The 26187-nt window shown below is 47.7% G+C and overlaps 1 protein-coding gene across 2 annotated transcripts in view; it reads right to left on the bottom strand.

Moving 5' to 3' along the window:
• The window catches only part of TMTC2 (transmembrane O-mannosyltransferase targeting cadherins 2), a 372172-nt gene extending 352181 nt beyond the window's left edge, over window positions 1-19991 (bottom strand). For both annotated transcript variants that reach the window (XM_038756319.1, XM_038756320.1), the window contains exon 1: window positions 19909-19991. In XM_038756319.1, the coding sequence (XP_038612247.1) occupies window positions 19909-19991 (83 nt within the window). The remainder of the gene's footprint in view (window positions 1-19908) is intronic.
• Between the last annotated feature and the right edge of the window lie 6196 nt (window positions 19992-26187).

Genomic DNA, 26187 nt, shown 5'->3' with positions numbered 1-26187 from the left:
TGTTGCCAATTTGTACTTCCCAAGCGCTTAGTACAGTGCTCTGCACATAGTAAGCGCTCAATAAATACGATTGATGATGATGATGATGACAGTTGGCGGAGCCGGGATTTGAACCCCTGACCTCCGACTCCAAAGCCCGGGCTCTTTTCACTGAGCCACACTGCTTCTCTATACTATACTGAGTGTTGTCTGGTAATATGTGATTTCTCTGCTTACGCTTTATACCCTGTGGCTCCCAAGGGATCTGTAGCAAAGGAGTTGTATATACGAACTGTCGTAGCAGTCTCCATCAATACAACATTTAAGATCAATCAATCAATCAATCGTATTTATTCATCATCATCAATCGTATTTATTGAGCGCTTACTGCATTTATTGAGATCCTACTAAAAATACTCCTTTAAAGGCTATCACTTCAACCTCATGGCCTGTAGGCCTCATATCGAGCAACTGAGATGGCCTACATCCACCCTGCACCCCATTGCCATGGAGAAGAACCGTTTCCACAGGCCGAACATTTCAAATAGAAGACCAGGGACATCCCTACTTGGAGCAGTGAGAAGTCTGAATAATAGTAATAATAATTATTATTATGGTATTTATCAAGTGCTTACTAAGTGCCAAGCACTTAGTAATAAGGAGTTGTATATACTAACTGTCGTAGCAGTCTCCATCAATACAACATTTAAGATCAATCAATCAATCAATCGTATTTATTGAGATCCTACTAAAAATACTCCTTTAAAGGCTATCACTTCAACCTCATGGCCTGGAGGCCTCATATCGAGCAACTGAGATGGCCTACATCCACCCTGCACCCCATTGCCATGGAGAAGAACCGTTTCCACAGGCCCAACATTTCAAATAGAGGACCAGGGACATCCCTACTTGGAGCAGTGAGAAGTCTGAATAATAACAATAGCAATTATTATTATGGTATTTGTCAAGTGCTTACTAAGTGCCAAGCACTTAGTAATAAGGAGTTGTATATACTAACTGTCGTAGCAGTCTCCATCAATACAACATTTAAGATCAATCAATCAATCAATCGTATTTATTGAGATCCTACTAAAAATACTCCTTTAAAGGCTATCACTTCAACCTCATGGCCTGGAGGCCTCATATTGAGCAACTGAGATGGCCTACATCCACCCTGCACCCCATTGCCATGGAGAAGAAACATTTCCACAGGCCCAACATTTCAAATAGAGGACCAGGGACATCCCTACTTGGAGCAGTGAGAAGTCTCAATAATAGTAATAATAATTATTATTATGGTATTTATCAAGTGCTTACTAAGTGCCAAGCACTTAGTAATAAGGAGTTGTATATACTAACTGTCGTAGCAGTCTCCATCAATACAACATTTAAGATCAATCAATCAATCAATCGTATTTATTGAGATCCTACTAAAAATACTCCTTTAAAGGCTATCACTTCAACCTCATGGCCTGGAGGCCTCATATCGAGCAACTGAGATGGCCTACATCCACCCTGCACCCCATTGCCATGGAGAAGAACCGTTTCCACAGGCCCAACATTTCAAATAGAGGACCAGGGACATCCCTACTTGGAGCAGTGAGAAGTCATCATCATCAATCGTATTTATTGAGCGCTTACTATGTGCAGAGCAAGTCTGAATAATAGTAATAATAATTATTATTATGGTATTGGTCAAGTGCTTACTAAGTGCCAAGCACTGTTCTAGGCACTGGGGTAGAGACGAGGGAGTCCGGTTGGACACAGTCCTTGTCCCACATGGGGCTCACAGTCTTAATCCCCATTTTACAGATGAGGTAACTGAGGCCCAGGAAGTGAAGTGACTTGCTCAAGTCACCCAGCAGACATGTGGCAGGGCCAGGATTAGAACTACTCCATCCTCTGCCCTCAGGCCCATGCTCTTTCCACTAGGCCACACTGTAGACTGAAGCAGAATAATAATAATGATGGCATTTATTAAGCGCTTACTATGTGCAGACCACTGTTCTAAGCGCTGGGGGGGGGATACAAGGTGATCAAGTTGCCCTACGTGGGGCTCACGGTCTCAATCCCCATTTTACAGATGAGGTAACTGAGGCCCAGAGAAGTTAAGTGACTTGCCCAAGGTCACACAGCTGACCATTGGCAGAGCCGGGGTTTGAACCCATGACCTCTGACTCCAAAGGCCGGGCTCTTCTCCACTGAGCCACGCTGCTTCTCTTAATGAATGAAGACTGAAGATTATTCCTTCCCATCACTAATGTACTACTAATCATATCGTTCAAGTGCTTAGTAGGGGGCTCTGCATTCACTGCTCACTCAATAAATACCCTTGACAGACTGCTGTTTTCACTTAGTTTACTTATTCCTATTTTTCTTCCTTTATTCCAGCCCAACCCTTTTAAATCGTGAACTCACGATGGGCCGAAATTGTGTCTGAATCAATATCCTTTACCCTAATACTGCTACAACTTTCAACACTGGATATCTACTCAATATTTGCTTTTGTATTACACTAAACAAAAAAATGTCAATATAAGTTTTCAGTCAATGGATTTCCCTTAACATAAAAATGTTGATGTTTTCTGGACCAAGCTCCTCCTCTAGACTGTAAGTTCTTTTGGGCAGGGAACGTGTCTGCCAACTACGTTATACTGAACTCTCCCAAGTGCTTAGTACAGAGAGCTCTGTCCAAAGTAAGTACTGAATACAATTGATTGATTGGACTTCAGTGAAATTCAGTGAAGTATTAATCTCATTATTCATTCAATCGTATTTATTGAGCGCTCACTGTGTGCAGAGCACTGTACTAAGCGCTTGGGAAGTACAAGTTGGCTTTCGCCACTGGGCCGTGCAGCTTCTCAATAATAACTGTGGTATTCTCTTCTGGGATCGATAATCAATAATAAAGTAATCAGTAGCCAAGAAATACGCGAAAGATTAATGTTAGGAAGACTTGCTATGAAGAGCCTGGAAAGAGCCCAGGCTTTGGAGTCAGAGGTCATGGGTTCAAATCCCGGCTCCGCCAACTGTCAGCTGTGTGACCTTGGGCAAGTCACTTGACTTCTCTGGGCCTCAGTGACCTCATCTGTAAAATGGGGATTAAGACTGTGAGCCCCCCGTGGGACAACCTGATCATCCTGTAACCTCCCCAACGCCTAGAACAGTGCCTTGCACATAGTAAGTGCTTAACAAAGACCATCATGATTCCCCCTCCTTCCTCTCCCCATCCCCCCGCCTTACCTCCTTGCCCTCCCCACAGCACCTGTATATACGTTTGTATGTATTATTACTCTATTTATTCATTTATTTTATTTGCACATATTTATTCTCTTTATTTTATTTTGTTAATATGTTCTGTTTTGTTGTCTGTCTCCCCCTTCTAGACTGTGAGCCCTCTGTTGGGTAGGGACCGTCTCTATATGTTGCCAACTTGGACTTCCCAAGCGCTTAGTCCGGTGCTCCGCACACAGTAAGAGCTCAATAAATACGACTAAATGAATGAATGACTGGAAAGGCATGACATGCTGATGTAACAATTGCCACAAAAATACGAATGGTCAACTCTCCGGTGTTTCCAGTGACAACGTATGGATCCGAACGCTGGACGGTGAAAAAAACAGGAGAGAAAGAACATCGATTCTTTTGAAATGTGGTGTTGGAGGAGGCTTTGGCGAATATCGTGGACTGCCCGAAAGTCAAACAAATGGATTTTAGAGCAAATTAAGCCACAGTGGTCTTTGGAAGGCCAAATGATTCGACTTTTAGATGAGCATATTTTGGACACATCATCAGGAGTGTACAGAGCTCTCTACACAGTAAATATTGAATAAATATAACAGTGAAATTCAGTGGAGATGTATTAATCTCATTACTTTGGTTGTGCAACCTATTCAAATGTAGTATTACATGTTCTCAAGGGTTATGTTTCCCATGACCTTTGAGAACTTGGAGCGTTACATTTGATGAGGTTGCACAATTTGGCACATACAGTATTGATCTGGAAAGAAGCATCAGGGAAAGGGTTATTCTCTAGTTCACTATACTGACAATCACTCACCCCATCTTCAGAGTTTTAAAATCATATCTCCTCCAAGAGGCTTCTACAGACAGAGCTCTCCCTTCCTCTACTCCCTCTACCTTCCACGTCACCCTTACTCTTGGATTTGTACCCTTTATTCACTCCATCCATGTACGTATCCATAATTTATTTTAAAGTCTTTCTCCCCCTCAAGACTATAAGTTCCTTGTGGACCGGAAAAGTGTCTTCCAACCTTATTATATTGCACTCTTCCAAGCGTTTACTACAGTTCTCGGCATACAGTAAATGCTCAATAAATGCAATTGACTAATTGATTGATTAGCAGTGGGGTGGGTGGGTGCATTGGGGTAGAGTGTGGACCCACCCCTGTAGACTGTAAATTCCCTGTGGGCAGGGATCACATCTACCAACTCTGTTATATTGTACTAATGGCCTGGGAAAGCACAGTGCTTTGCACACCGTAAGCACTCAATAAACACCATTTATTGATCAGAGCTTATTGAGGGTCTAGGTTGTGCACAGCGCTATACTTGGTGTTTGGAGCATACGATAAAAACCAGAAGTCACAGTCCTTGCCCTTGGGAAGCATAAAATCTAATGGGTGCGAAGGGTAAGCACAGTTACAACACATACATAACAAATGTCATCTAAAGAGGATGATCAATAAGTAGAATAAATAAACCGATATATATACGATAAGCAGTGTGGTGTGGAAAGAGGAACTGGGACCAATGTGCTCTGGGAGTCAGAAGAGCTGGGTTTTACACCCGGCTCTGCCACTCATTCATTCATTCATTCGTATTTATTGAGCGCTTACTGTGTGCAGAGCACTGTGCTAAGCGCTTGGGAAGTACAAGTTGGCAACCTCTAGAGACGGTCACGGTCTAGAAGGGGGAGACAGACAACAAAACAAAACATATTAACAAAATAAAATAAATTGAATGACTACGTACAAATAGAGTAATAAATATGTACAAACATATATACATGTGCTGTGGGGAGGGGAAGGAGGTAAGGCGGGGGGATGGGAAGGGGGAGGATAAATTCATTCATTCATTCAATCATATTTATTGAGCGCTCACTGTGTGCAGAGCACTGGACTAAGTGCTTGGGAAGTACAAGTTGGCAACATCTAGAGACGGTCCCTACCCGACAGCGGGCTCAGAGTCTAGAAGGGGGAGACAGACAACAAAACATATTAAGAAAATAAAATAAATAGAATGAATATGTACAAATAAAATAACTAAATAGAGTAATAAATACGGACAAACATATATACAGGTGCTGTGGGGAGGGGAAGGAGGTAAGGCGGGGGGATTAATACGACTGAATGAATGAATGCACACAGTAAGCACTCAATAAGTACGACTGAATGGATGAATTAGAGAAGCAGCGTGGCTCAGTAGAAAAGAGCCCGGGCTTTGGAGTCAGAGGTCATGGGTTCAAACCCCGGCTCCACCAACTGTCAGCTGTGTGACTTTGGGCAAGTCACTTCACTTCTCTGGGCCTCAGTGACCTCATCTGGAAAATGGGGATGAAGACCGTGAGCCCCACGTGGGACAACCTGATCACCTTTTTACCTCCCCAGCGATTAGAACGGCGCTTTGCACATAGTAAGCACTCGTCTGCTGGATGACCTTGGGTGAGTCACTTCACTTCACTGTGCCTCAGTCTTCTCATCTGTAAAACGGGGATTCAATACTTATTCTCCCTCCTACTTAGACTGTGAGCCTGATGCGGAACCTGCTTCTCCTGTATCTACCCCAGCACTTAGAACATTTCACAGCGCATAGTAAGCACTTAAATACCACAACTACACGACTGCTGAGAATGACCTCTCACAGATCTCAGGTATGCAATTTACGGACTCGCTTGCCACCCCCGGCTCTTCTGACCACAATCCGGCTCCTTTACTCAGCATCTCTGCAAAGGTTATAAGCATAGAGACAGGCACTGGCATGTACCGCTCTCTCTTCCCAAGCGAGCGGGTCGTGTTCCTTCTTGTATAGCCCCCAAGGGAGTTGATGCCTGGTTTTAAAAGCCTGCAGGTAGCAGAAGTTGGGAGGGAAGCCAGAGAGATGACGGTGAGAACCACAGTCACCTAGTGGAAAGAGATCGGGCCTGGTAGTGACCGTCTCTATACGTTTCCGACTTGTACTTCCCAAGCGCTTAGTACAGTGCTCGGCACACAGTAAGCGCTCAATCAAAATGACTGAATGAATGAATCCTGGGTTCTATCTCGGCTTTGCCACTTGCCTGCTCTGTAACCCCCATCGTCGTTGTTATTTTTATTATCGGTACTGTTGCCTTATACGAGCCAAAGCACACATGTTTATCCCTCCTTCAAATATCTTTAGTCTCTACTGGGAAAGAATACTTGGTCCTTAGAGAGTGGCTATTTTGCAAAGCAAAGGGTTCCACAATTTGCAATCCCTCAATCAACCAATGCTGTTTATTGAGCGCTTTCTGTGTGCACAGCACTGTGTGAAGCGCTTGGGAAAGAACAATATAACACAGCTGTGGACATATTAATTACAGAGTAATCGTTCCTTGGCTAAATGACCATTTCGTATAATTCTTGGGCTGCAGAAAGGAAAGAGAAAAACCCTTCTCGGAAAGCACTTAGTACATCATCATCAATCATATTTATTGAGCGCTTACTGTGTGCAGAACACTGTACTAAGCGCTTGGGAAGTACAAGTTGGCAACATAGTACAGTGCTCTGCACACAGTAAGCACTCAATAAATACGACTGAATGAATAAAACTTTAACACAAATTTAAAAGACCCTTTACTTCCCTTGTGCAGTAGCTTTCTTTAGATCTCATCCCAAACTTTTATCATATGGATGAATCTTAGTCCTTTCTTTAATGGGAACCACGGAAACAATGGCTCAATCGGAAATACAATTTGACTGATCCATCGAAAAAATGGTGGGAAAGATTTGCATTACCTGTATCTTAGAAATTAGAAAAGAACGAAACAGCTAAAAGCCTCTAGTAAATCTTCATTCTCCAGTATGACTTTCACCTGAGAAAAATTTCAATCAATCATATTTATTGAGTGATTACTGTAAGCAGAGCACTGTAGTAAATGCTAGGGAGAGTACAATGTAACAGACATATGAATTTACAATGAACCCACAGCTTAGGGGGGAACCTACTTCTTCTGGAACTCTCTTCAGTTATGTTTTAACTCTCTGTATTATGGTTTCTGACCCCAAAGTTTTGATAGGACAACAGTAAAGACCTAGCTCCTCACTGAAATCGATCCCAATGATTCTAAACCAAGTCCCAAAAAAGTGACAGAACTGAGCTCATATCTGCCTAAAGCCCCTGCATATCATCGCAGTTATTCCGCAAGTATGCACTGTTTGATGATTTATGCGAGCTACAGGTCTAATCCCAAATGCCACATTAAGATTTCTTGATTATGGCTGCCACGCTCTGAAATACACCCATGGGTAGCAATAACCAAATGGCATGTCAAAAAAAGCAGAACTTTTGACATTTTCATCTTTAAATTGTGTCTCTGAAATGGTTTAGATATTACAGTTCCTTTCAGTTGTGTACCTGTGCATTGCACGCTTTTCGGTCTCCCTCTGTCTCAAAAAGAAAAAAAAATACTGCAATGATCCCTTGGGCGATAATCCATGGTGGCCGGAATCAATCAAAACTTCAGTCCCACTTATCTACGCAATGCTAAGAATGGTATGCTTATCAATATTTTTTTTATAAAGACAAATAATGAATTGTTTCAGTTTCCCCGGCCATCTTCAAAATTCTTCTGAATGGGCTAAGCTAGCTCACCCTTTTCCAAATTACCTGGAAAGGAAAACTTCCAAAAGAAACCAAAACCCAGGGAAAAACTATGAGTTATGGGCCCTTCCTTCTCTCAGACAAGTAAAACTAACATTTACTCATTCCATTCCGGGAACCCCGAGTGGCAGAGAATCTGACAAATGTGATTGAGAATCCGAACTGTCAGAGGTGAAAGATCAATAGAAACCTGAGAGCGCTGCGTGGTATCTTGCCGGTATTAACAACCTGCCTAGAAAAATGTGCTTAAATCTCTAGAAGGCAGATGGGTAGAATCCATACACCCGGTCATGTAAGACGAGCCAACGTAAAGAGTTCAGAGGTTGCTGGACCTCTAAGGAAAACAAAGGGCGTTGATAACCAGGGAAAAGCACCTAGACAGTAGAATACTAACTCCACTGCCCAGAATTAAGAATGAAAAGCAACTCAAACACTTCAGTGGCATTATCTAAACCATGTATGTATCCAGAGCACTGTTTCAGGAACAACAAGGCAAAGTGTTAAAAGACAGATTTGTGAGGGAAAAAAAAAAACCAATAAGAGATTACAAATATCGTAAAGCCAATTTGGCCAGACAAAACCATCAGGTCTTTCCTAGATCTGATGTGTGACTCTCTGTTGCGAGACTGGAGATTGTCCAAAAAAATTCAAATTTGAATCCAATAAAGTGTTAACGGAAAAAAGAACCGACAGCGGTGGCCAAAGCAACGATGGAGTAGCGCGTTCTTGCAGAAATGTGCGGTCCTGTAAGCACCGCATCCTCCGCATCATAGATAATTAGTAAACTGCTGGTATGGGACTGCTTGTTCCTGGAAAAATACAAGAGAATGACATTTTTGGTGACACCAGGTGACTGCATCATATGTGCAATTGCTGTTAGTCCGGCAAAACTCTGTGCTTTCTGACATTCTGAAACATACGTTCTCTAAACCTGCTTCTTGCAATTGCTGTTAGTCAAAACCCTGTGCTTTCTGACATTCTGAAACATATATTCTCTCATCTCTTCACTGCTTCTGGCCTCATCTACTAACATTCACAGAGAGCAAGTCTTCATTTATCAAGCCTAGGCCGCCCTCCCTTTCTCATCCCATTCCACTTGATAGCCTCAGTGTAGATCCATCTTCCCTGAGGATTACAATCTCCAACATTAGCAGCTCAAGCATTCAGCGATTGACTTTTATTAGAAGAGTGATAACTGGAAAAAATATGCTGTAAAAAAAAACAATAAAATAGCAATCAATAAGATTATGTAGAGATCTTTTCTATTTCATCGATACACCTTAAAGTTAGATTTACTCTTGCGCTTTGATTAGGAAAGGACCTGTTCTGAAGAGAATGTTCCCTTTCTCTGTGTTAAAGGCCACGACTACACATAGCTGCTAGTATCAAGGCCATTTACACAGGCACATTTGGTGTGCTGAGAGGCAACAAGAAGATTAGAAAGAAACCCTGCCTCTCCCCCATGCTGGAATCCGAAAGGGTGTAACCATTTCAGAATTAGAGCGGCAGGGAGCTCAGTGCTACCTCGGGGGAGCATTAGCACTGAAAAATTAAGTGCAGATGACAAGACAAAGGCTTGTAGACTCACAAATGTAAATTAATAATCCAACGTACATATTCCAAATAAACTAAGAGACAGATGGCAGGCAATTTCCCCTAGAGTACTTGTACGAGTTCTTTCACCGCATGATTTTGGGTCACTTGCTAGATTAAACCCCATAAGACAGGCCCAGTGGGGATATTTAATAGTGGCCCTTATGGATTTCACCAAATTCTAATTTTGCAATGCTCAGATAGAACAGCTGCAGAAAGGGTCTTTTTCAAACGTGTCTTTAAGCACAAAGAATCTAACCAAAGAAATAAACACCATATGCAAATAACACAGAAGCCATAAAAGAGACTACGGGCTTTAATTTTATTCAATGTGCACTCTAAATTTATTCTTCCCATAAAAAGTTGAGAAGTTTAGATCTTACGATGACCACGAGTAATTACCTCTACCCTACATCCAGGGTATGTTCAAAAATACTAATGATGATAGCGATAACCCTTTCTAGAAAGAGATTACTTTTTTCCTTTATGATGACGATGGCATTTGTTAAGCGCTTACTATGTGCAAAGCGCTGTTCTAAGCGTTGGGGGGATACAAGGTGATCCGGTTGTCCCTTGTAGGGCTCAGTCTTAATTCCCATTTTACAGATGAGGTAATTGAGGCTCAGAGAAGTTAAGTGACTTGCCCAAAGTCACACAGCTGATAAGTGGCGGGGCTGGGATTAGAACCCAAGACCGCAGACTCCCAAGCCCGGGCTCTTTCCACTGAGCCATGCTGCTTCTCTAGCACTTTAAAGCGCTTTTACAACGCACTTTAGCTTTGTAAAAATCACTCAAGCCAGCCAATAATCATTCAACAAAATATTCAGTTTGTCAGCAGATGGTGGATCTTTAAAGACTGGGAGCCCGCTGTTGGGTAGGAACCGTCTCTATATGTTGCCAACTTGTACTTCCCAAGCGCCTAGTACAGTGCTCTGCACACAGTAAGCGCTCAATAAATACGATCGAATGAATGAAGGACAGTTACAGCATGGGAGTACAAACTACTGCATTTATAAGTTAGCCCAGTAACCAGTTTGCAAAGAATGCTCATCACTTAAGGACGAAAGATTGTATTCACTCTGCTCCTAAAGAAACAAGTAGGCATGGAGAGTTAATGTCATCATTGGAAAAGTTACTGACAAAATTCAAAAGCCAGTAGCATGCCCTTAAGTACCTGAGGCTTTAAAACAACCATTCTTCAATTTTCCACAGTGTCAATCAAAATCTATAACGAGCTCTTAAAGCAAACATTCCAAGCGGTTCCCAAAATTATAGCTGAAATTTAGGCCTCAGTGAACAATTAAAACACAATTATGTAAGTGTGACTGCCTACGTAATCCTATTACAAGAGCCGAAATCTTCCCTGTGGGACATATTCTCTAGGTGATGCATACAAAAATCCTTCTTACTGTAAATAGGGACTGGGTGTGCAGAGAGGGGAATGCCAAACCCATATCTATTGAGAATTCACTTGGTTCTATTTAACACATTGGAATCAGCGTGAAAAATATTCTGCGCCTCCCCAGCAGGGAAAAACACATTCTCCCTCATTGGCCCCAACTGATTTTGCTCAGCAACCATCTTTGTTTACTAGAAGCATTTGCTTATTGTGTCACCGGGAAGAATGTCTAACATATTTTATTCTCCATTTCCTGAACACTTTCTACATATTTTATTCTCCACTTCCTGAACACTTTCCCATACATTCAAAATTAGTCTTTTTCTCATGAAGAGCAGATACCTTAACATAATATTGTAAAATAATATTAATTCTGCTGTTTCTGATTTCATAAATAAAGGGAGGCAACCCTCAAATTATTTCCACATGAAATTTTCAATGAAATCGCTAAAGGTAGGAAAGGAGAAAAAAAAGACGTCGCCGGTATCAACATTTCTGGAGAACGGAGAATAGAGGCCGCGCGTTTTTCTTCTTTACTTTGAAACTCCTTTTTCACTATTACCTAAAGCTCTACCAGTAGAAAGGGTAAAAAGTAGCAGTTCCTTTGAGACACCACTCCAGGCTTACAAAGACTTATGATTAAAGGGGAGGTGGGAATATTGATTAACTCCATTCAAGTCAGACCCTTAAGATTCATTATCGTGATTGTGAAATGAAAGCGGAGGAAAAAAGATAGCTGTGGCTGAACGCATGGCTAAGACAGTTGGATCTTTCAGATCAAAAGGGTAACCTTCCCATTTTTACAAAGTCAGGTTCGGTACAAAACCTGTTTGTGATTTTATGAAAAGTTACTCGTTCTATAGCAGTTGTATGCGGTCCCTTAATCTTAATGAACAAAGCAGGCAAAACAATTAGGCCTACCCTTAATTAATGTTATTAGTAAGAAATGATATAAGTACATGAGGAAATGTACCAACTTGGGCTATGGCAACTCTCTGAGTCGAATCGCAGATTCTCCAGATTTCAATGCACAGTCTTGATTCGGTTAAAATCAGGACTAAGAGCTGTCTCCCACACTGTGTTCTACAGTTCTTATTCTGACCTCCTCTCTTACAGTGTCATATTTCACAAAGAATCCCTTAGGGCAGAGTGAGTCCACAATTTTACTTTAAAATAATATTATTAAAGGGGTGTTTGGGGCATACGACGTAGCGGGAAAACTGGACAAGCTATTGTCACCTTGGACTCTCGCTCCATTACTTCCTACCATAACCATTTTAATAACGAGTGAGGTACAATATTTGAGTAAATGTGCAGTGAATCTACCTTTCGAGAGGATTCGTAGTCCTGTGCCCTATGTGTAAAAGAACCAAAGGGGATACAGTGATTTTACTGAATAAAAAGAGACACCAGCAATCTCTTTTAACTAGTTCCATGATACTGAACCTAATATAGAGAGCGACATTAAAGCTACGTCACAGTGTTGGCATCAGCAGCTTCATATCAATCAATCAATCAATCATATTTATTGAGCGCTTACTGTGTGCAGAGCACTGTACTAAGAGCTTGGGAAGTACAAGTTGGCAACATATACAGTCGCTACCCAACAGTGGGCTCACAGTCTAAAAGGGGGAGACAGAGAACAAAACCAAACATACTAACAAAATAAAATAAATAGAAGAGATATGTACAAGTAAAATAAATAAATAAATAGAGTAATAAATATGTACAAACATATATACATATATACAGGTGCTAATATATATATACATATATTAGTTTTGAGACGATGTCAGGAGACCGTACATGATTTCCTCAATCCATTCGGCACTACTTTCTCTCAGTTAAAAAAAGTTTTACCATTTTCTAAAACTCAGCTAAAGCATCACAGGAATCTACTGACCCTGCTGTCAGCTTGAAGTGGATGTATAGATGCAGAGAAGTACAAGAGTTCGCTTTACAGGTGAAGAACGTGAAGTGAATCAAAAATGAAGTGAACGCGACCATAATTCATTGGTGTCATTGGCTTTTGTGTCGTAAATTTTCTTCACCTGTAAAGCTAACTGTAGTACTTCTATATATATATATATATATATATATATATATATATATAGAAGCAGAGTCAGCACCGAATGCCAAGATCTGTCCCTGAACCTATTTCTGCACCAAGTTATCCAGCCTTAAAAGCATGAATTCCTCTCCCCCTCGTCCCCCTCTCCATCCCCCCATCTTACCTCCTTCCCTTCCCCACAGCACCTGTATATATGTATATATGGTTGTACATATTTATTACTCTATTTATTTATTTATTTATTTATTTATTTATTTATTTATTTTGCTTGTACATTTCTATCCTACTTATTTTATTTTGTTGGTATGTTTGGTTCTGTTCTCTGTCTCCCCCTTTTAGACTGTGAGCCCACTGTTGGGTAGGGACTGTCTCTATGTGATGCCAATTTGTACTTCCCAAGCGCTTAGTACAGTGCTCTGCACATAGTAAGCGCTCAATAAATACGATTGATTGATTGATTGATTGATGAATTGATTGTAGGAAGCCTGGCAGAAGCCCTTCCCATTAGCAGGTGCACAGTACAACAACTCGAGGGAATGAAGACGGCTTACTTCGCAGGTAGACAGAGGCCATTTCTCAAAGCGTGTAATTGCTAAAAGCTGTAAACTGCATCCTGCCTTTGAAAGTTTGAAGTTGAAGTCTAGCGGTGGTTTCCTGGGACCAGCCTCCCTCAAACACCACTGAAAATCCTTCATCTTTTATTGGATCCTAGTTCATCTATTACCAGGCAACTTCAGCGGGCTGGAATATGAATGGGGAATCGCTGATGAAGGGTTTATGGAAACACATTCCCACATTCTTCGGGGTTAATTCCTGGAAGAAAGATCCTTCGGAAGAGAGGGTCGTGGGCAATTATCCCCCGAGGAAGACGCGGGCTGGGGTGTCACCATCACTATCAGACCGCTGCCTAATTTCGCCCTCACTCGGGGGCGATCCGTTCCCTTTCCTCGGCAAAGAGAGGCTGATGAAAAGCTGTCACAGTAAATCTATGCTCACTTTTTGGATGGTTTCATTTCAATGGAGCATAAAACACCCCAGGATGGTTGATAAGCTTAGCCAGGCATGCCGTTCTCTTTAATATATTTTAATTATGCATCTGTTAATTGTAATCAGATCAAGTCACCGGAAAAGGCTCAGGTTGGAAATTTCCCTAATAGCTCCTAGGGCTTTTCATCAGTTACTAAACACTAGTGCATTTAAGGAAAAAAAAAACACACACACACAAAAAAAAAACCCCGATAGAGACACTAGTAAAACTGTGACATTTTCCAGAAATCGAGGCAGTTTCTTTGACAACCCCACTCGACTCTCCTTAACGGCCCAAACTAACCCAGATGCCAAAGACAACTTCAAGCCCCGGGGATTTCTTCTTCTCCGATTAGCATAACGGGAGCTGTGGGAGGGTTCTCAACTGTGGAAAAAATGGAAAATTGGACTTTTTTTTCTTTTTTATTTAATAGAAAGTGCGGCTCCATCCCTCTGCCGGGGACTGGCTTGCAGGTTTCGGGCAACCCAGGAAAGTTGAGTTTAAAGTCGGTCCCTTTCCCCTTATGGTAACCGTGCAAATGTCAGACGCAGGTTTTGGCCTCGGGAAATAAAAGTGTTGGATGAATAAAAGGAAATGTCCCGGACGAAGTGGGGGGTGGAGGGGGATACCTATTAAGGGAAGGGGCGGTGGAGGAAACTTCCTTTCACTCCAGACGTAATATCGTTTGGTGTGTTTTTGTGTACCATAAATAAGAATATTGCACGATATTGCATTATGTATACATTATATTGCATTATATATATATATTATATTATATTATTATATTGCATTATACATTATAGTGGTTATACATTATACCCACTATACATGGACTGCACTAATGCACTATGCATATATATATATATAATATATATATATTATACACACACACACACACACACACACACGTATATATGCATCTATCTATAGGTGCCTAGATGCCTGTTTACTTGTTTGGATGCCTGTCTCTCCCCCCCCCCCCCGCCCCCCAGACTATGAGCCCGCTGTGGGCCGGGATGGTCTCTTTTCGTCGCTGAATTGTACTTTCCCAGCGCTTAGTCCAGTGCTCCGCACACAGGGAGCGCTCAATAAATACGACTGAATGAATGAATGAATGAAGATCTATGTTTCTTGTCTTTTACTTGTACTTCCCAAGCGCTTAGAACAGTGCTCTGCACACAGTAAGCGCTCAATAAATACGATTGATTGATTGATTGATTTTAGAAGCGTTTGTTGCCCGTTGTTGGGGTAGGGACCGTCTCTGTTGCTGAACTGTACTTTCCCAGCGCTTAGTCCAGTGCTCCGCACACAATAAGCGCTCAATAAATACGATTGAATGAATGAATGAAGAGAGATCTAGAGAAACATAGTGGCTCAGTGGAAAGAGCACGGGCTGGGGAGCCGGGGTCATGGGTTCTAATCCTGACTCCGCCACTTGTCAGCTGTGTGATCTTGGGCAAGTCACTTAACTTCTCCGGGCCTCGGTTCCCTCATCTGGAAAATGGGGATGAGGACTGTGAGCCCCACGTGGAACAACCTGATTACCTTGTATCTCCCCCAGCGCTTAGAACAGTGCTTGGCACATAGTAAGCGCTTAACAAATACCAACATTATTATTATCTATGTTTCTTGTCTTTTAGGAGCGCTCGTTGCCCGTTGTTGGGTAGCGACCGTCCCTATCTGTTGCTGAACTGTATTTTCCCAACGCTTAGTGCAGCGCTCTGCACCCAATAAGCACTCAGTAAATACGATTGAATGAATGAATGGAGAGAGATCTACATTTCTTGTCTTTTAGGGGCGTTCGCTGTCCGTTGTTGGGGTAGGGACCGTCCCTGTTGCTGAACTGTACTTTCCCAGCGTTTAGTGCAGTGCTCCGCACACAGTAAGCGCTCAGTAAATACGATTGAATGAATGAATGAAGAGAGATCTACGTTTCTTGTCTTTTAGGAACTTTCGCTGTCCGTTCATTCATTCATTCAAGCGTATTTATTGAGCGCTTACTCTGTGCAGAGCACTGTACTAAGCGCTTGGGAGGTACAAGTTGGCAACATACCCCGCTGTTGGGGTAGGGACCGTCTCTGCTGCTGAACTGTACTATCCCAGCGCTTAGTATCCACACCTAGTAGGCGCTCAGTAAATAGGACTGAAAGAATGAATGAAGAGGGATCAACGTTTCTTGTCTTTTAGGAGCGTTCGCTGTCCGTTGTTGGGGTAGGGACCGTCTCTGCTGGTGAACTGTACTTTCCCAGCGCTTAGTACGGGCGCTCCACACACAGTAAACGCTCAGTAAATAGGACTGAATGAATGAAAGAATCAATTAATCAATCAATTGCATTTATTGAGCGCTTACTGTGTGCAGAGCACTGTACTAAGCGCTTGGGAAGTACAAGTTGGCAACATACAGAGACGGTCCCTACCCAACGGTGGGCTCACAGTCTAGAAGGGGGAGACAGACAACAAAACCAAACAGATTAACAAAATAAAATAAATAGAAAGAGAGATCTACGTTTCTTGTCTTTTAGGAGCGTTCGCTGTCCGTTCATTCATTCATTCATTCAATAGTATTTATTGAGCGCTTACTGTGTGCAGAGCACTGTACTAAGCGCTTGGGAGGTACAAGTACCCCGTTGTTGGGGTAGGGACCGTCTCTGCTGCTGAACTGTACTATCCCAGCGCTTAGTGTCCGCACCCAGTAAGCGCTCAGTAAATAGGACCGTCTCTGCAGCTGAACTGTACTTTCTCAGCGCTGAGCGCGGCGCTCCGCACCCAGCAGGCGCTCAGTAAATAGCGCTTAGTACAGTGCTAAGTGCTTAGTACAGTGCTCTGCACATAGTAAGCGCTCAATAAATACGATTGATGATGATGATTGATGATGACTGAAAGAATGAATGGAGATCAATCAATCCATCAATCATATCTATTGAGTGCTTACTGTGTGCAGAGCACTGTACTAAGCGCTTGGGAAGTACAAGTTGGCAACATCTAGAGACAGTCCCTACCCGACGGTGGGCTCAAGTCTAAAAGGGGGAGACAGAGAACGGAACCAAACATACTAACAAAATAAAATAGAATAGATATGTACAAGTAAAACAGAGTAATAAATATGTACAAACATATATACATCAATCGATTGATTGATTGATCATCCGTTGGGAGCGTTTGCTGTGCATTGTTGGGGTAGGGACCGTCTCTGCTGCTGAACTGTCCTTTCCCAGCGCTGAGTGCGGCGGAGCACTCAGTAAATAGGACTGAAAGAATGAATCATCATCATCATCAATCGCATTTATTGAGCGCTTACTATGTGCAGAGCACTGTACTAAGCGCTTGGGAAGTACAAATTGGCAACATCTAGAGACAGTCCCTACCCGACAGCGGGCTCACAGTCTAAAAGGGGGAGACAGAGAACAAAACCATACTAACAAAATAAAATAGAATAGATATGTACAAGTGAAATAAACAGAGTAATAAATATGTACAAACATATATACATTAATCAATTGATTGATTGATTGATCGTCTGTCGGGAGCGTTTGCTGTGCACTGCTGGGGTAGGGACCGTCTCTGCTGCTGAACTGTCCTTTGCCAGCGCTGAGTGCGGCGGAGCGCTCAGTAAATAGGACTGAAAGGATGAATGAAGAGAGATCAATCAATCCATCAGTCGTGTCTATTGAGCGCTCATTGTGTGCAGAGCACTGTACTAAGCGCAAGTGGCAACATCTAGAGACAGTCCCTACCCAACAGTGGGCTCACAGTTTAAAAGGGGGAGACAGAGAACAGAACCAAACGTACTAACAAAATAAAATAGAATAGATACGTACAAGCGAAATAAACAGAGTAATAAATATGCACAAACATATATACATCAATCAATTGATTGATTGACTGATCGTCTGTCGGGAGCGTTTGCTGTGCACTGTTGGGGTAGGGACCGTCTCTGCTACTGAACTGTACTTTGCCAGCGCTGAGTGCGGCGGAGCGCTCAGTAAATAGGAGTGAATGAATGAATCAATCGTATTTATTGAGCGCTCACTGTGTGCAGAGCACTGTACTAAGCGCTTGGGAAGTCCAAATTGGCAACAAATAGAGACAGTCCCTACCCGACAGTGGGCTCACAGTCTAAAAGGGGGAGACAAGAGAACAAAACCAAACATACTAACAAAATAAAATAGAATAGATATGTACAAGTAAAATAGAGTAATAAACATGCACAAACATATATACATCAATCAATTGATTGATTGATTAATCGTCTGTCGGGAGCGTTTGCTGTGCACTGCTGGGGTAGGGACCGTCTCTGCTGCTGAACTGTAAGTTTCCCAGCGTTGAGTGCGGCGGAGCGCTCAGTAAATAGGACTGAAAGAATGAATCAATCAATCGTATTTATTGAGCGTTTACTGTGTGCAGATCACTGTACTAAGCGCTTGGGAAGTACAAGTTGGCAACATATAGAGACCTTCCCTACCCAACAGTGGGCTCACAATCTAAAAGGGGGAGACAGAGAACAAAACCATACTAACAAAATAAAATAGAAGAGATATGTACAAGTGAAATAAACAGAGTAATAAATATGTACAAACATATATACATTAATCAATTGATTGATTGATTGATCGCCTGTCGGGAGCGTTTGCTGTGCACTGCTGGGGTTGGGACCGTCTCTGCTGCTGAACTGTAAGTTTCCCAGCGCTGAGTGCGGCGGCGCGCTCAGTAAATAGGACTGAAAAAGGATGAATGAAGAGAGATCAATCAATCCATCAGTCGTATCTATTGAGCGCTCACTGTGTGCAGAGCACTGGACTAAGCGCTAGGGAAGTACAAGTCATACAGAGATGGTGCCTACCCAACAATGGGCTCACAGTTTAAAAGGGGGAGACAGAGAACGGAACCAAACGTACTAACAAAATAAAATAGAATAGATATGTACAAGTAAACTAAACAGAGTAATAAATATGTGCAAACATATATACATCAATCAATCAATTGATTGATTGATCGTCTGTTAGGAGCGTTTGCTGTGCGTTGTTGGGGAGGGACCGTCTCTGCTGCTGAACTGTACTTTGCCAGCGCTGAGTGCGGCGGAGCGCTCAGTCAATAGGACTGACTGAATAAATCAATCAATCGTATTTATTGAGCGCTTACTGTGTGCAGAGCACTGTACTAGGCGCTTGGGAAGTCCAAGTTGGCAACATACAGAGACAGTCCCTACCCAACAGCGGGCTCACAGTCTAAAAGGGGGAGACAGAGAACAGAGCCAAACATACTAACAAAATAAAATAAATAGAATAGATATGTACAAGTAAAATAGAGTAATAAATATGCACAAACATATATACATCAATCAATTGACTGATTGATTGATCGCCTGTCGGGAGCGTTTGCTGTGCACTGCTGGGGTTGGGACCGTCTCTGCTGCTGAACTGTCCTTTGCCAGCGTTTAGTGCAGTGCTCCGCACCCAGTAGGCGCTCAGTAAATAGGACTGTGAGCCCACTGTTGGGTAGGGACCGTCTCTATATGTTGCCAATTTGTACTTTCCAAGCGCTCAGCACAGTGCTGGGGCCCGCACCGAGCCCGCCGTCGGGCAGGGGCCGGCTCTGTGGGCCGCCAACCAATACATACAAATAAATACAAATTTGGTATTTCTCTTTTAGACTGTGAGCCCACTGTCGGGTAGGGACTGTCTCTATACTTTGCCACTTAGCACAGTGCTCTGCACACAGTAAGCGCTCATCATCATCATCGATCGCTTTTATTGAGCGCTTACCGTGTGCAGAGCACTGTGCTGAGCGCTTGGCAAGTCCAAGTTGGCAACACAGAGAGACGGTCCCCACCCGACAGGGGGCTCACGGTCTAAAAGCGCTCGGTAAATACGATTGATGAGGATGATGCCAACTTGCGCTTAGCCTGCGCGTAGTAAGCGCTCAATAAATACGATTGATTGATCGATTGATGGGAGGGAGGGAGGGGAAGCAGGGCCCTACCTGTCATCGTAGCAGAAATCGGCGCTGAGGGTGTTGAGGTAGAGGAGGAGCCCCAGGGCGCCGCTCAGGCCCTCTGCGATCATCTCTCCTCCTCCTCCTCTTCCTCCTCCTCCTCCCGCTCCTCCTCCTCCTCCTCCTCTCCTTCTGCTGTGGTCCCGGCGCCAGGGCAGCGGCCACAAGAAAAGCGGCATCAATCTCCACCTTCCGCTTTGCCTCCTCCTCTTTTTCTCCTCCTCCTCCTCCTTGTCCCCTCCCCTCCGGCGGGCCCTTTGGGTCGCGGGGTGCGGGTTGGGGGGGGGGGGGCTCCCCTCTCCCTCCCCCCTCTAATCCATGGCCCCGGGCGGGATCGATCGGGGGAATCGATCTCCGGGCGCCGACACTGCGCGACCCGCTGCGCTGCGCTGCGCCCGGGGCGGCCCCCGCCGGGGCTGCACTGAGCCGGGCCCCGCGTGGGGCGCCCGCCAGGGCGCACGCGCCGCGGCAAGCCACGCCCCCCTCCCCGGCTCCGCCAATCCCCGCCCTGGACACGCCCCTCCCTGTCGAGGCCACGCCCCCGCGCCGCCAGGCTATCACCGTTGAGGCCACGCCCCCGGTCTGACCGGGCCACGCCCACACCCCCAGCTCCGCCAATCCCCGCCCTGGACACGCCTCTCCCCGTAGAGGCCCCGCCCCCGCGCCGCCAAGCCCCTATCCAGGCCAAGCCCTCACCGTTGAGGCCACGCCCCTTGTCTGACCGGACCACGCCCCCTCCCCGGCTCCGCCAATCCCCGCCCCGGACACGCCCCTCCCCGGGGAGGCCACGCCCCCCAGTCTGACCGGACCACGCCCCCACCCCCAGCTCCGCCAATCCCCGCCCTGGACACGCCTCTCCACGTAAAGGCCACGCCCCTGCGCCGCCAAACCCCTGTCCAGGCCAAGCCCTCTCCGTAGAGGCCACGCCCCCTGTCTGACCAGGCCACGCCCCCAGTCTGACCAGACCACGCCCCCTCCGCGGCTCCGCCAATCCCCGCCCTGGACACGCCCCTCCCCGACGAGGCCCCGCCCCCCGCGCCGCCAAGCCCCTATCCAAGCCGAGCCCTCACTGTTTGAGGCCACGCACCCTGTCTGTCCATGCCACGCCCCCTCCCCGGCTCCGCCACTCCCCGCCCCGGACACGCCCCTCCCCGTCGAGGCCACGCCCCCGCGCCGCCAGGCTATCACCGTTGAGGCCACGCCCCCGGTCTGACCGGGCCACGCCCACACCCCCAGCTCCGCCAATCCCCGCCCTGGACACGCCTCTCCCCGTAGAGGCCCCCGCCCCCCGCGCCGCCAAGCCCCTATCCAGGCCGAGCCCTCACCGTTGAGGCCACGCCCCCTGTCTGACCAGACCACGCCCCCCTCCCTGGCTCCGCCAATCCCCGCCCTGGACACGCCCCTCCCTGACGAGGCCACGCCCCCGCGCCGCCAGGCTATCACCGTTGAGGCCACGCCCCCTGTCTGACCGGACCACGCCCCCACCCCAGCTCCGCCAATCCCCGCCCTGGACACGCCCCTCCCCGTCGAGGCCCCGCCCCCGCGCCGCCAAGCCCCTATCCAAGCCGAGCCCTCACTGTTTGAGGCCACGCACCCTGTCTGTCCACGCCACGCCCCTCCCTGGCCCCGCCAATCCCCGCCCTGGACACGCCCCATCCTCGCCGATGGACACGCCCCCACTCTGACCAGACCACGCCCCCTCCCCGGCTCCGCCAGTCCCCGCCCCGGACACGCCCCTCCCCGACGAGGCCACGCCCCCGCGCCGCCAGGCTCTCGCCGTTGAGGCCACGCCCCCTGTCTGGCCGGGCCACGCCCACACCCCCAGCTCCGCCAATCCCCGCCCTGGACACGCCCCTCCCCGTAGAGGCCCCGCCCCCGCGCCGCCAAGCCCCTATCCAGGCCAAGCCCTCACCGTTGAGGCCACGCCCCCTGTCTGACCAGACCACGCCCCCCTCCCCGGCTCAGCCAATCCCCGCCCCGGACACGCCCCTCCCCGGCGAGGCCCCGCCCCCGAGCCACCAGGCTCTCCCCGTTGAAGCCACACCCCCGTCTGACCGGGCCACGCCCCCATCCCCAGCTCCGCCAATCCCCGCCCTGGACACGCCTCTCCACGTAGAGGCCCCGCCCCCGCGCCGCCAAGCCCCTATCCAGGCCAAGCCCTCACCGTTGAGGCCACGCCCCCTGTCTGACCAGGCCACGCCCCCGCGCCGCCAAGCCCCTATCCAGGCCAAGCCCTCACCGTTGAGGCCACGCCCCCTGTCTGACCGGGCCACGCCCCCATCCCCAGCTCCGCCAATCCCCGCCCCGGACACGACCCTCCCCGTCGAGGCCCCGCCCCCGAGCCGCCAGGCTTTCCCCGTTGAGGCCACGCCCCCAGTCTGACCGGGCCACGCCCACACCCCCAGCTCCGCCAATCCCCGCCCTGGACACGCCTCTCCCCGTAGAGGCCACGCCCCCGCGCCGCCAAGCCCCTATCCAAGCCGAGCCCTCACTGTTTGAGGCCACGCACCCTGTCTGTACAGGCCACGCCCCTCCCTGGCTCCGCCAATCCCCGCCCTGGACACGCCCCATCCTCGCCGATGGACACGCCCCCATTCTGACCAGACCACGCCCTCTTCACGGCTCCGCCAATCCCCCGCCCCGGACACGCCCCTCCCCGTCGAGGCCACGCCCCCGCACCGCCAAGCCCCTATCCAAGCCGAGCCCTCACTGTTTGAGGCCACGCCCCCTGTCTGACCAGACCACGCCCCCTCCCCCGGCCCCGCCAATCCCCGCCCTGGACACGCCCCTCCCCGCCGAGGCCACGCCTCCCGTTCTGATCAGGCCACGCCCCCGTCCCGCCAACCCCCGCCCCGACCGCGCCCCCTGTTTGGCCATGCCATGCCCCTCCCCGCAGAAGCCACGCCCCCGTTCCGATCAGGCAGCGCCCCCGCTCCGCCAATCCCCGCACTGGCCACGCCCCCTGTTTGATTAGGCCACGCCCCTCCCCGCTGAGGCCACGCCCCCGTTCTTATCGGGCCACGCCCCCTCTCCGCCAAACCCCTATCCAAGCCAAGCCATCATCGTTGAGGCCACGCCTCCTGTCTGTCCAGGCCACGCCCCTCCAGGCTCCGCCAATCCCCGTCCCGGACACGCCCCTGTCCGCCGAGGCCACGCCCCCCCGTCCTGATCAGGCCCCGCCCTCGCTCCACCAAGCCCTTATCCGAGCCAAGCCATCATCGTTGAGGACACGCCCCTGCCTGTCCAGGCCACGCCCCCTCCCCGGGCCCGCCAATCCCCGCCGACGGGCACGCCCAGTCTGCCCAAGCCACGCCCCCTCCCCGGCTCCGCCAATCCCCGCCCCGGACACGCCCCTCCCCGCCGAGGCCACGCCCCCGTCTTGATCCGGCCCCGCCCCCTCTCCGCCAAGCCCTTCTCCCAGCCAAGCCCTCATCGCAGAGGCCACGCTCCTGCCCGGCCGGGCCACGCCCCCTTCCCGGCCCCGCCAATCCCCGCCCAGGCCGCGCCCCGTCCCGCCAATCCGCGCCCTGGCCCCGCCCCCCATCCCGCCTTGGCCCCGCCCCCTCGGGCCCTCCGGCTCTGGGCTCCGGGCTCGGGCGCGCCCCCGTGCGCTGCGGTGGCGCCTTGCACTTCCCCGGCCCCTCGTTGGAAGGAGGAGGAGAAGGATGGGGGGGAGGGGGGGGGCGTGTTTATCCCTAAAACTCACCGTGAGGAAAAAGGGAAAAGGCGCCCGGGATCCCGGGGCTTCCCAGCGAGTGTCCGCGATGGGGGGCAGCCCAGCGCTGGGGCAGCGCTCCCGCTCCCTACATCGCGGGGATCCAGTTCCACCTTTTCCGCCCCTCCCTCCGTCCCCGCGGCCTTCCCGGCCAACAGCGCTGCTGCAGCGCCCCCTGCCGGCCACACCTGGAACTGCGCCCCCCCACCCCCCGAGGCTCCGCTTCGAATCACCATTCATTCATTCATTCATTCATTCATTCATTCATTCATCCAATCGTATTTACTGAGCGCTTACTGTGTGCAGAGCACTGGACTAGGCTTTGGAGCCAGGGGTCGTGGGTTCAAATCCCGCCTCTGCCAACTGTCAGCTGTGTGACTTGAGGCGAGTCACTTCACTTCTCTTGGGCCTCAGATACCTCATCTGTCAAATGGGCATTCATTCATTCATCCAATCATATTTAATCAATCAATCGTATTTATTGAGTACTTACTATGCGCAGAGCACTGTACTAAGCGCTATTCATTGAGCACTTACTGTGTGCAGAGCACTGGACTAAACTGTGGAGCCAGAGGTCATGGGTTCAAATCCCAGCTCTGCCAATTGTCAGCTGTGTGACTTTGGGCGAGTCACTTCACTTCTCTGGGCCTCAGATACCTCATCTGTAAAATGGGCATTCATTCATTCGATCGTATTTATTGAGCGCTTACTGTGTGCAGAGCACTGGACTAAGCTGTGGAGCCAGAGGTCATGGGTTCAAATCCCGACTCTGCCAACTGTCAGCTCTGTGACTTGGGGCGAGTCACTTCACTTCTCTTGGGCCTCAGATATACCTCATCTGTCAAATGGGCATTCATTCATTCATCCAATCGTATTTAATCAATCAATCAATCGTATTTATTGAGCACTTACTATGTGCAGAGCACTGTACTAAGCGCTATTCATTGAGCACTTACTGTGTGCAGAGCACTGGATTAAGCTGCGGAGCCAGAGGTCATGGGTTCAAATCCCGCCTCTGCCAGTTGTCAGCTGTGTGACTTGGGGCGAGTTACTTCACTTCTCTGGGCCTCAGATACCTCATCTGTAAAATGGGCATTCATTCATTCATTCATTCATTCATTCGATCGTATTTACTGAGCGCTTACTGTGTGCAGAGCACTGGACTAAGCTGTGGAGCCAGAGGTCATGGGTTCAAATCCCGCCTCTGCCAACTGTCAGCTGTGTGACTTGGGGCTAGTCACTTCACTTCTCTTGGGCCTCAGATACCTCATCTGTAGAATGTGCTTTCATTCATTCATCCAATCGTATTTAATCAATCAATCAATCGTATTTATTGAGCGCTTACTATGTGCAGAGCACCTTACTAAGCGCTATTTATTGAGCACTTACTGTGTGCAGAGCACTGGATTAGGCTGTGGAGCCAGAGGTCATGGGTTCAAATCCCGCCTCTGCCAACTGTCAGCTGTGTGACTTTGGGCAAGTCACTTCACTTCTCTGGGCCTCAGATACCTCATCTGTAAACTGGGCATTCATTCATTCATTCATTCATTCATTCATTCGATCGTATTTATTGAGCGGTTACTGTGTGCAGAACACTGGACTAGGCTGTGGAGCCAGAGCTCATGGGTTCAAATCCCAGCTCTGCCAACTGTCAGCTGTGTGACTTTGGGCAAGTCACTTCACTTCTCTGGGCCTCAGATACCTCATCTGTAAAATGGGCATTCATTCATTCAATCGTATTTATTGAGCGCTTACTGTGTGCAGAGCACTGGACTAAGCTGTGGAGCCAGAGGTCATGGGTTCAAATCCCGCCTCTGCCAATTGTCAGCTGTGTGACTTGGGGCGAGTCACTTCACTTCTCTTGGGCCTCAGATACCTCATCTGTCAAATGGGCATTCATTCATTCATCCAATCGTATTTAATCAATCAATCATTCAATCAATCGCATTTATTGAACACTTGCTATGTGCAGAGCACTGTACTAAGCGCTATTTATTGAGCACTTACTGTGTGCAGAGCACTGGATTAAGCTGTGGAGCCAGAGGTCGTGGGTTCAAATCCCGCCTCTGCCAACTGTCAGCTGTGTGACTTGGGGCAAGTCACTTCACTTCTCTTGGGCCTCAGATACCTCATCTGTCAAATGGGCATTCATTCATTCATTCATTCTATCGTATTTACTGAGCGCTTACTGTGTGCAGAGCACTGGACTAAGTTGTGGAGCCAGAGGTCGTGGGTTCAAATCCCGCCTCTGCCAACTGTCAGCTGTGTGACTTGGGGCGAGTCACTTCACTTCTCTTGGGCCTCAGATATACCTCATCTGTCAAATGGGCATTCATTCATTCATCCAATCGTATTTAATCAATCAATCAATCGTATTTATTGAGCGCTTACTATGTGCAGAGCACTGTACTAAGCGCTATTTATTGAGCACTTACTGTGTGCAGAGCACTGGATTAAGTTGCGGAGCCAGAGGTCATGGGTTCAAATCCCGGCTCTGCCAATTGTCAGCTGTGTGACTTGGGGCAAGTCACTTCACTTCTCTTGGGCCTCAG

This window comes from Tachyglossus aculeatus, chromosome 14, assembly GCF_015852505.1.
Source record: "Tachyglossus aculeatus isolate mTacAcu1 chromosome 14, mTacAcu1.pri, whole genome shotgun sequence".
NCBI lineage: Eukaryota > Metazoa > Chordata > Mammalia > Monotremata > Tachyglossidae > Tachyglossus > Tachyglossus aculeatus.
This window is presented reverse-complemented; position numbering and strand designations above follow the sequence as displayed.